Here is a 10,297-nt window from a genome sequence, read left to right as displayed (position 1 = left end):
CGTGGGCGCTCAAGGACAAGCTGGCGCAAGCAACCAAGCGGCGCGAGGCATGGCTCGAGCGCCGCCGCGCTTCGTGCGCCGCGCGCAACTGGTATGCCCGTGTCGTATGCCACCGCCACGCCGACGTTCTTACCGAGCGCGTCGCATGCCTTCAGTTGTGCAGCAGCGAGAAGCACGCGGCTGCCGCGCGACGGCGACGGGACCAGCAGTGCACCATCTTTTGTCAACTCATTGGTCTTCGCCACGAACGCGTCGCGCACGTGCTCGCGACGCAGGCGCAGTACGTTGCGCGGACCGCCGGGCGCAAGGTGATGCTCGCCGCGCTCCGGGTCGCCGAGCTGCAACATGCGCAAGCCCAGGCGGCGCATGCGCGCTGGCTCCATACACAGCGCGTGCGCGAGCGGCGGGACCATACAGCGCAGTTTCGTGCCCAGTGCCTTCGGTCGCGCTCGTTTGTGCGGCTTCGGTCGGCCGAGATCCGTCGGGCGCTGCATCTGGCGGCGATCCGCGCCGGCGCCGACGAAGCGGCTGCGAAGCGTGACGCCGCGCGCCTCCGCGTGCAGTTTGCCACCGAGTCGCTTCGGGCGCATCTTGAGTTTCGTCTTTTGCGCGCCGACGAGAAGCGTCTTTTATATATGGCCGACAAGGTCGCGGCCGCCATTTTCTTTGCTGCCCAAGGCGAGATTGTGCGTCGGCGGCTCGCGAGCAGGGAAGAGGCGCGTCGACTGACGTACGCGTACGGCATGGAGAGCGCAGGCTTGCGCACATCGATTGCTCGGACGCAGCGCGCGCGGTCGCACCTCCTCGCACGCGCACTCGTCGCCGGGCGGCAGGTACGAAATTGCACTCTGCCACATTGAAAGATTGAAACCTTGATCATTTGCATGTAGAAATACCTCGCCGACGCGCGGGCCGAGCGCGGGTTCGTCGCAGCCATGCGCCATGGAAACGCTGCCGACCGTCGAGACGACGTGCGCGAGGCCAAGCAAGAGACGGCGCGACGCACGATCCAGCGCGTGACGTTTGCGCGCCTTGAGCGGCAGTCGACGGACGTTGTCGACGCGGCCGTCAAGACAGCGATGGCAGCGACGATCGCGCTCCACGCCGAACGGCGGCGCGTGGCACTACTCCAAGCGCGGGCAGTTGGCGCGCGGGCGCAGAGTCGACGGGCCCGTGATGTGGCGCGGGTCCAAAAGCTCGCGCGCCGCATCGAAGCGCTCGCGCTCCGCGAGCAGAGCCAGCAGCGCCTTGACGAGAGTGCCAAGCGGCGAGCAATGCTCTTGGCCCAACGCAAGCTCGGGCTGAGCGCGAGCCAGCTCCAGCCGTTTGCAGGTCTCGTCGTCGTTGGCACCGCCATCCCGCTGCCCTACTCGGCATGAGCTTGTCCTGCCGCGCGATGTATACTTGGTATATAGGCCCCAACGGTGTTCTTCTGTATGCGTGTAAATAAGATGCATGTTCTTTTCGGTTCCACCTGCCCTTTGAAGGGACGACGCACCGTGCTCCCGAGGTAGAGATTCTTGTGGGAAAAGTGGACATTGGCTGTCGAAGGACGAGGAGCCATGGACGCGGTAGAAGCAGATATGAAGGAGGTGTGCATTCGTTATAAGCTTACGCTGGCGCAAAGCGGATCGAGACGCTGTTGACGCAGTGGCGCTCGTTGGTCGGGTTCTTGAAGCCTTCGTTCTTGAAGACATGGCCCATGTGGCCGCCGCAGGCCGCGCAGACAATCTCGACGCGATAGCCATCTTCGTCCGGGATGGCTGTGATCGCGCCGGGAAGCGCGTCAAAGAAGGCGGGCCAGCCGCAGCCCGAGTCAAACTTGTGGCTCGACTTGTACAAGGGCGCGTCGCAGCCGGCGCAGTGGTAGACGCCCTCGTCGTAGTGCTTGTTGTACTCGCCGGTACCCGCGCGCTCTGTGCCCTTCTCGCGCAGCACGCGGAACTGCTCCTTGGAGAGCTTGGTCCGCCACTCGCCTTCGCTGAGGTTGATGCTCGTCATGCTGCTGCCGGCCGGTCAAAAGTGGAAATTGACGGCGGATCCTGGTTTCAACCGCCAAAGCTGCCCAAATCGGAATGTTCCGGATTCGACGTGACCTACACTCTGCCAACATTTCAAAGCGCTTTGTATTCATTTTGAATTTAAAAAGCAACGCGTCCGTGGGGCACGGTCATCCTAATGGGCAGCTCTTCGCGCCTTGTCGACTGGTGGTCTACCCCCAGAGGACGCCCGTGCGACTGGCACCCATGCCTGTACCACTGGTCTCGCCCACCGAATTCCCAGTAGCTCGTCACGACGCCAGTGCAAGAAAAATTGAGCTCCGTGCCTGGAAGGTTCGCGCCGTCCACAGCCGAGTAGCCTTCCTTCTCGCCTGCCAGACGACTCTATCGACCAGACACTGATTCGGTGTCGAGGATGATTGAGTTCGTCCGAGGAACACCAGAGGTCACATGGAACGAAGTGGCGCGAAGGGGTAGGGGTTGTGGCTCATACAGCAACACAAGATCGCCACGTAGGAGGGAGGAGGGGTGCTGCGCGGTGATGATGCTACGGCCTGTCATTTCGATACGTCGAGGGGTGGCGCGGCCCTGGACGAGGACGGAAGACACAACGAGCGTTCGCGGCCGTTCCAACTTCAAGTGGTTCCTGTCGCAGTCCTTTCAGATCTCATTTTCATTTTCGAATCGTCCACATGACGAGCGTCAACCTGAGTGAAGGCGAGTGGCAAGTGAAGCTCTCGAAGGAGCAATTCCGCATCCTCCGCGAGAAGGGCACGGAAGCCAAGGGCACCGGCGAGTACAACAAGCACTACGAGTCGGGTGTCTACCACTGCGCGGGCTGCGACGCGCCCTTGTACAAGTCCGAGACCAAGTTTGACTCGGGCTGCGGCTGGCCCGCCTTCTTTGACGCGATTCCTGGCGCGATTTTGTCGCAGCCCGACGTCGACGGGCGACGCACCGAGATCATCTGCGCGGCCTGCGGCGGTCACATGGGTCATGTCTTCACGGGCGAAGGGTTCAAGACGCCGACGGACCAGCGTCACTGCGTCAACAGCGTCTCGGTGCGCTTCGCTGCGCCGTGATTTCTCGTCAACCGAAAACAGTGGAATATATTCTGTACGATCGCATTGCGTAAAAAACTAAACATTTCTATCCTTGACGCAGTCGGATGCGCTGGCCGCGGGCTGCGAGCTTGTCGACGCCCACGTCGTCGACAAACGCGAGCAAGTCCTCTTCCGTAGCGTCCACGGGCACGACGCCACTCAGCACGCTCTATCCATTTACCATCATAAGCCAACAATACCGCAGCATGCAGCGAACTGTCGACCTGCTTGACGGCAATAAGAATGTCCGTGACGTAGTTGCCTGGGGTTAGGCCAAACCGAATACTTAGCGATGTCGAGAAGGCCCGCGGAAGGCACCGGATCGGGTCTTCGTCGCGGCGCGCCTGCTGAACGACACGCATACTCGCGGCAAGCTTCTCGGCGTCGTTTTGGCGCAGCGCGGCGACGGCAGCTTGGAGCACAGGCAGATGCGCTTGCTGCTCGAGGAAGCGTTCGTGGAAGATGGCGAGCGTGCTCGGCCACTTGGCGACCGCCTCGCTCGTCTTCCATGCACGGTCGACCTCCTTGTAGATGACCTAATACGAGGTAGCATCGTAGCATAACGGTAGCGAGGTGCGTACATCATGGCGAAAGGCGCCCAGCGCGTCGCACTCGGTCGACGTGAGCAGAATGCGGTGCGGCGCCTCAAACTTCTTCATTTCGAGCGCGGAAGGAGTGTTGTGATCGTGGACGAGCGAGATGAGCGGCCGCTTCCCGCCGAGCGCGCAGCTCGAGAGCACCAAGCCCTCGGCCGGCGCGGTCGGCACACGGACGATCTGAGTGGTTTCTGTTCAAGTGTTTTGTGAGTGCAAGCGCCGAGACGAGCAAGTGTACCAAGCGCCGCGTCAAACATCATGGGCGAGAGATGGCCGGTCGCGACGGCAATGGCCGCGCCGACCATGCAGCGGATCTGGTTGAGGAGGAACGAGGCGCCTGTCAAGTGCACGCGCAGGTACGGGCTCCCATGAAAGTCCGTGATGAGCGACCCGCGGCAGCGGTAGATCGTGCGGCGATGGCGCTGCAGTGACCGCCGCGTGCCATTCTCGATGGAAATATCATTGGGCACCGCGAGATCGTCGTCGTCGTCGTCGTCCTCGAGCACCTCGTCGTCGTCGCTCATGGCGTCCTTGGCCATGCGCTTGGCGACGCGGCGGTCCTTCTCCTTGTAGAAGGACCCGCGCTGCTTGGTAAAGTTGTGAAAGTCAAAGATGCCTTCGTAGCGCGGCAGCGTGGCGAGGATCGTGTCGGCCATCGCGTCGACCGACTGCCCGTTGGTCGCGAGCGGCGCAAGAAACGAGAGCGGCAAAAAGTACTCGTACTCGCGCAGCGTGCAGTCTTCGCGGGCGCGGAACGACTGGTGCACCTTGGTGGCGGTGAACATGCGGATCGACGGCGGCAGGTGCGCGTTGATGGCCTCGGGCAGGCCACGCAGCCGACCGTTCGTCTCGTCGATGCTGTCGCTGTCGACGAGCAGCTTGGCGGAAAACTAACAGACAGGACATCGAGAACGGTCCATATGCATGTGCAACGTACGACAATGCAGCTCGCGTGGACACCCTTGTCGGTACGGCTACTGCGCGACCAGCCGATCTTGGAGAGGTCGGCAAGGTTGGACTCGAGGATGCAGCCGGCCTTGAAGAGCGCAGCGCGCACTTCGTTCTCGACGGTTGGAACGCCATTGGTGTCCTGCAGCTGCACGCCATGGTAGCCCGTGCCAAGGTAGCCGCTCACGAGCGCGACCTTGACCTTGCGCTTCTTGGCCTCGGTCGAGAAGAGGCGCAGCAGCGGCCGACTCCGGGCGATCCGCAGCATATTTTTTGAATTTTTGGGATTTTGCCGAATTTCGTTTGATTGGCGGACGTGCAATATTATTATTAATATAATTATTTGGGCTTGGTCGAAAACGATACTTTGAGCGTCGACGTCAGCGGCCCCAGCCAGGACGTGATGGCCTCGGCGCGCAGCTTGAGCTTGAAGGTCGACCGCGCCTCCAGAGGTACCGTGGGCACAAAGGTCGCGGTGCGCGACAGCGGGTCAAAGGCCACGGCGCCGTTCACGCGCACACCCAGCGTCGCGTTCTTGACCGTGATGACGCGGAGGCAGTCGACGTCGATGACATCGCCACCGAAGCGCACGACCACGTGCACCGTGTACTCGACGGCGTCCTTGTCGCTCGGGTACAGATGCAAGATGCGCGAAGCGAGCGTGTTGCGCTCAATCGCGATCGCATGCGCCTCGGCCATCGCGTCCGCGCGCTGGAGCTCGGCCAGCACATCCTCTCTCTGTGCAGCCACACGATAAGGCTTTGGCCCATGCAAGTGGATGAGCTACCTGGAAGAGGGCGCTCAGGTACGTCGCCGCCACAGGCATCGACAAAGTCGGCGACCGCAGCAGACTCCATGCGTGCTGTCGCCGGAGCTCGTCCTTGTCCATCACGAGCTGGGCCACGTACGTCTCGCGGGCTGTCGCAAACAGCATTAGTAGCTCGGGCACGGGACCAAAGAACGCATGGGTATCGCAGGTCGACGCGAGGTCTTCGAGCGCACGCGCCAGCGTCGACGCCACGCTGGCGGTCTCCGAGATGAGAAAGCTACGATGGGGCACCGTCAGACTACTATCATAATGGGCAGTTTGCCTACGTCGCGAGCCATCCGGGCGCTACGCAGTTGTACACCGTAGTAAAGAGCGACTAGCGGAGCATGAGTTTGATGCAGCAGAAGGGCGACTGCAGTGCCTACATGGAGCGTGCGATGCAAGAGGAGCACGAGGGCCTCTGTGTTCGCCGACTCGTCGCTCGATAGCTGTGCGTCCAGAGCTAGTAGCAACAAGAACACATATCGCCACGCTGCCATTGCGCTTCTCGGAGCAGCGTACCAGGCAGAACGCGCTGAAGGCGACTAAACACTCGGACAAAGAAACAAGTCGGTGCGCGGTGGCAAGGAACGTTCGCCGCGAGCGCTTCGAGTCGCTGGAGGCCTGCGAGAAGCAGCGCGACGCTGTACTGTGTCGTCCGCAGTACGAGCTTTTGCGCATCGAGCCATGCGAGTAGGCTCGCAGCGTCAACGCCAAACCAATCGACCAAATCGCGGCTGCCATAGACATTTTGGACGAGAGCGAGAAGCGCACGCTGGTTGGCGCGCAGCGACGGTGACACATGCGCGTCGACAGGTACCGCGGCCCCTGTCAAGAGTGGGTCGTCGTCGTCGTCCTTGTCCAATGTGTCTACAAGAATACAGCGTATGGTACTAGATTTGTCTATGGCATGAGATTGTTGATGCATGCTACCTGGCGTCAGGAGCACGGGCGGGCAGTACGTGCCGACGTGGTCTTGGTTGACGATTGTCACACGCAGCGCGGCTGCGTGAACATCCGAAAATATGAAAGTCGTCGGCTCGTCACTCGTGGAGCCACGGTGCACGACACGGTATAGCCGCTGTACGATCGAGAGGTGTCCTCTATCTCACAGCTCCCTTAAAGAAGAGTCAACAAAAGTCTGTCCAACCTCTCAAACCACCAAATGTCCTTGTACCGGTCCCAGAACGTCTTGGAGAATGGTGCGAGCTCGACGAGAACGGTGCTCGGCAGCGACGACGCATTCTGTACCGGGCTCGCCCACGACACTTGGATGCCAAACGGGTTGTGCCGCAAGAGCCGCGCCTGCGTCGGGCCCTCACATGCTATTACAAAAAGCAATGTGATCACGATGACAAGTCATTGTGCGATCACGTACGTGTTGACGTGACGGGCAGCAGCACCACGGCGTCGTACGAGCGCTCGCGCACAAGTTTGCGGTAAAGGCCGGCTTCGAAAGCCTTGGCCACAAGCATAAAGCCACGCATGGCGCACGACTCGGCCGTATCGAGCTGGAGCGGGACGACACCGACGTACTCGAGAAGACTGCCGCCACCGATGCTGCCCGTCAAGGTCTCGCGGTTGAAGCGAAGATGCGCCTTCATACTTGGGCCGCGCACCTCAATGGAGAGCGTGTCAAGCAGCACGACGTCGTCCGCGTCCGCTGCGAGCATGGTCGCCATCGCCTCGGTCGCGTCCAGCCGGGTCGGGAAGACCCACGCGTGAACGTTCACGCTCAACGACGGACCCGTGGACAGGACCGGCGGGATAAGCAGCGCCAGTGACATCTGAAACCGTCGTTTTGTAGGTTCATGTAGACCAAAGGTACCCGTTGTTTGGGCTGCTCATCGTGGCGCGCACGTTGAGCGACTGCAAACGTCCCGAGCGCGAGCACATCAACGTCGACATAAGTCTCGTGCAGTCTACAACGCAACGCTCAATATTGTCTCGACAACGATGACGAGATGCAACCGGCAGTGCGATGCAGGAACGTGCCGGAATGCGTGGTTGCCATCGAGGTCGATGACGACGAGCTCCAATACGAGAAGATCCATCGTGTCTGAGGCTGCGCTATGTGGCAATCGCAGAGTCCATGGTGTCAAAAATGCATCGAGCTCGGTCGGACAAAGTGCGACAAGAGGACTCACAAGGACCCGAAAGTCTTCGTCAAGCGGTTGCTGCACGACCTCGGGTGCGGTCGTTGTCACGTGCATGCACACGTCCATGCCGCGCGTACTCGCCAAGTCGGAGTCGTACAGATCGACGACGCGGAAGCTTCCCGGCGGCACGAGCAGCTGCACGCCGCCGTGCTCGAGGACCGCGCCCGTGTTGCCAATCACGTTAAAGTACGCGCCGCGCCGCAAGTCTTTTGGAATGTAATAGCGCGTGCTCGGGTCGACAACCACCGTGTCATCTACGACAATCACATCATTGTCCATCGTACATATTGGTGGCTGTCTACCGTGCACGAGCAACGTCAGCATGGACGAGCAGACGCCGCCGCGCCAATTCGTGATGCGGCACCAGTACTGGCCTTCGTCTTCCGGTGCCGCGCTGTCGGTGACGTCGAGCGTCGCGCTCGTGCAGCCTGCGAGTACATCGTCGCCGCAGTACCATTGGTAGGAGAGCGGCTCGCCCTTGGCCGCAACTATTAGCGCGACGTGCGACCCGAGCGCCACGCGTCGCTTAGGCGTCAAGTCTTCAATGATTTCCGGTGGGTCAAAGTAGCCCCAGAGAGCAATGAAGCCAGCCCAGTACTCGAGGAGCTCGACGCTCGCCGATTTGGCCTCGAGCAAGAGCGCCGCCTAAACAACGCTTTAGTCACTGTCGCTAGCAGTTGTAGCGACGACCTGCACGCGGGCATAGTCAAAGTGGGGCACTGCCGAGAGCGCTTCTTTCGTCGCGGTCGCCAGGAGCTATTGAGACAGCATGCAGTGTCGTCCCGCCGAGCGGACGAAGTACCCGCTTGCAGCCTTCGTAGTTGCCATCGTCAAAGCTCTGCGAGGCGTCAGCGTATACGGCTTTAGCCACGGCGATGGCCATTTGCAGAATGACCTCGTCGCAGCACCCGCGCAACGTTGCGTACGTGATGGGCGCGAACCCCTAGTAGTACATGGCGTCGGCACAAGAATCTCCTCGCCAAGGCGACTCGTACATCGCAGTCTTTAGCACCGGCCGCGCCTGGAAACAGCTTGACGACCCACGCAATGTCGTCAATGCCCCAGTTTTGCAGCACGGCGTGGTGCAGGAGCGTTCGTTGCTGCGCAGTTTCAGCCGTCGTCGACACTTTAGTCGCAGTGTACTACCTGGCGGTCGAGGCCGTGGACGTTTGCGTCGCCTGCATCCAGAAGCGCTTGCATCCATCGTCGCCGACGGTCGCTGCACGCGCTCTGCGTGTTGTCTGTCGAGAGCACGACTGCATGCAGGAGCAGTCGATGCTAGTACGCCACACTGAGTATCCTCTTTACTCTTCACATGCACGCATAGCAGAGCGTATCGCACATACCTCGAGCAGGAAGAGCCAGTCTTTGTCGTCTTCTTTTGCACGGAGCGGGTCGCGCTTGAGTTTTTTCTGCAGCACGCGGTGGCGCCACGCCACGAGCGCGACCCAGCGTTGCATCTTCAAGTATGCGTTTTGAGAGGTTTTGGGAAATTATGCTTTGCGAGAGGTTTTCCAACCGCACCACTCGTTTGCGCTCGACCAATCAAACGAATGGCGGGGTCCTAATTAGGATCCATGTGAAATTCGGACAATCGAGTTGGTTGGTTCGTACGCGCTGCGTGGGGCGTGACTGAGATTGCATTTTGGCTCACAGTCTCTCTTTGATTTCTCTACAACCACAATGGCTCCCCCTCCTCCGGCTGGCGAAGAACGCGTTGTGATCCTCCGCACGACGGGCGGTGAAATCGCGCCCGCGTCGGCGCTCGCGCCCAAGGTCGGTCCGCTCGGCCTCTCGCCCAAGAAGGTCGGCGAAGACATTTGCAAGGCCACGCAGGACTGGAAGGGTCTCTCGGTCACGGTCAAGCTCACGATCGTGAACCGCGTCGCGACGGTCTCGCTCATCCCGTCGGCCTCGTCGCTCCTCGTCAAGGCCCTCAAGGAACCCCCGCGTGATCGCAAGAAGGTCAAGAACATCAAGCACGATGGCAACTTGACGCTCGAGACGGTCATTGACGTCGCCCGCACGATGCGCTCGCGCTCGATGGCCCGCCACTTGTCGGGCACGGTCAAGGAGATGCTCGGCACGGCTGCGTCGCTCGGCTGCACGGTCAACGGCGAAGCCGCGACCGAGATCCAGCGCCGCATCACGGAAGGCGAGATCGACATCCCCGAAAACTAAGTTGTAAATGCAAGAGCCAAGAGGGACACCCTTCGGACCACGTACCTGGTACCTGCTGCTGCTTCCACGCCATCCTCCTCTGCACTTGGATTGACTCATCTGACCTTGACGGCATCATCTCTCTGCCTAGCATCGCACCGACCGCGCGTGGCCATGATCCACCTCGCTCGCGCCGCTGTCACGTCGTCGCCGTCGTCGTCCTTGTTGTTGCCGGTGAGAGCACAACAAACTTTAATATACTCCGAACGTTCGACTGTGGAAACAATCAACAACCCTTGAGGCGACAACGACGACGACGACAACGACGACGTGACTCGACGACCTGCGACGACGGCCACCGCGTGTCCTGCATTTTGCATTTTTCTGCATTTTCATTTGTATATTTTGCATGGTTTCTACATTTTTGCTGCATATCGACACGTGTGATTTCATTTCGTCCAGCCTTTTTGGCTGTGATGGAATTCCTCGTTTCTGAGTAGGCCGGACCCGCTGCACAAGCGGG

General features: G+C 60.6%; 6 protein-coding genes across 6 annotated transcripts in view; 3 read left to right on the top strand and 3 right to left on the bottom strand.

Moving 5' to 3' along the window:
* Positions 1–49: 49 nt before the first annotated feature.
* Positions 50–1,379, top strand: SDRG_06875 (hypothetical protein; the record flags this gene model as incomplete). The annotated part of the gene is made up of 3 exons (XM_008612681.1): positions 50–91; positions 138–833; positions 891–1,379. The coding sequence occupies 3 exons, from the start codon at positions 50–52 to the stop codon at positions 1,377–1,379; spliced, it is 1,227 nt and encodes a 408-aa protein (XP_008610903.1).
* A 198-nt stretch (positions 1,380–1,577) lies between these two features.
* SDRG_06874 (methionine-R-sulfoxide reductase) lies at positions 1,578–2,065 on the bottom strand. The gene has a single exon (XM_008612680.1). It carries the CDS (start codon positions 1,999–2,001, stop codon positions 1,612–1,614), a length of 390 nt encoding a protein of 129 aa, XP_008610902.1. The 5' UTR covers positions 2,002–2,065; the 3' UTR covers positions 1,578–1,611.
* A 627-nt stretch (positions 2,066–2,692) lies between these two features.
* Positions 2,693–3,082, top strand: SDRG_06873 (methionine-R-sulfoxide reductase; the record flags this gene model as incomplete). Its single annotated transcript, XM_008612679.1, has 1 exon — positions 2,693–3,082. The coding sequence occupies one exon, from the start codon at positions 2,693–2,695 to the stop codon at positions 3,080–3,082; it is 390 nt and encodes a 129-aa protein (XP_008610901.1).
* A 67-nt stretch (positions 3,083–3,149) lies between these two features.
* Positions 3,150–4,915, bottom strand: SDRG_06872 (hypothetical protein; the record flags this gene model as incomplete). The annotated part of the gene is made up of 5 exons (XM_008612678.1): positions 3,150–3,272; positions 3,328–3,639; positions 3,685–3,890; positions 3,938–4,589; positions 4,637–4,915. 5 exons carry the CDS (start codon positions 4,913–4,915, stop codon positions 3,150–3,152), a joined length of 1,572 nt encoding a protein of 523 aa, XP_008610900.1.
* Positions 4,916–4,986: 71 nt separating this feature from the next.
* On the bottom strand, positions 4,987–9,074 carry SDRG_06871 (hypothetical protein; the record flags this gene model as incomplete). The annotated part of the gene is made up of 16 exons (XM_008612677.1): positions 4,987–5,385; positions 5,435–5,693; positions 5,743–5,792; positions 5,842–5,918; positions 5,978–6,325; positions 6,389–6,558; positions 6,606–6,780; positions 6,834–7,242; positions 7,284–7,377; positions 7,427–7,868; positions 7,917–8,259; positions 8,305–8,370; positions 8,417–8,557; positions 8,610–8,714; positions 8,761–8,892; positions 8,961–9,074. 16 exons carry the CDS (start codon positions 9,072–9,074, stop codon positions 4,987–4,989), a joined length of 3,324 nt encoding a protein of 1,107 aa, XP_008610899.1.
* A 133-nt stretch (positions 9,075–9,207) lies between these two features.
* The window catches only part of SDRG_06870 (60S ribosomal protein L12), a 1,382-nt gene continuing 292 nt past the window's right edge, over positions 9,208–10,297 (top strand). Inside the window, exon 1 of the mRNA XM_008612676.1 lies at positions 9,208–10,274. Within this exon, the coding sequence (XP_008610898.1) occupies positions 9,298–9,795 (498 nt within the window). The 5' untranslated portion in view covers positions 9,208–9,297 and the 3' untranslated portion in view covers positions 9,796–10,274. The remainder of the gene's footprint in view (positions 10,275–10,297) is intronic.

This window comes from Saprolegnia diclina (genome assembly GCF_000281045.1).
Source record: "Saprolegnia diclina VS20 unplaced genomic scaffold supercont1.19, whole genome shotgun sequence".
Taxonomy (NCBI): Eukaryota; Oomycota; class Saprolegniomycetes; order Saprolegniales; family Saprolegniaceae; genus Saprolegnia; species Saprolegnia diclina.
The sequence above is the reverse complement of the archived record's forward strand: the minus strand, read 5'-3'. Positions and strand labels throughout refer to the sequence as shown.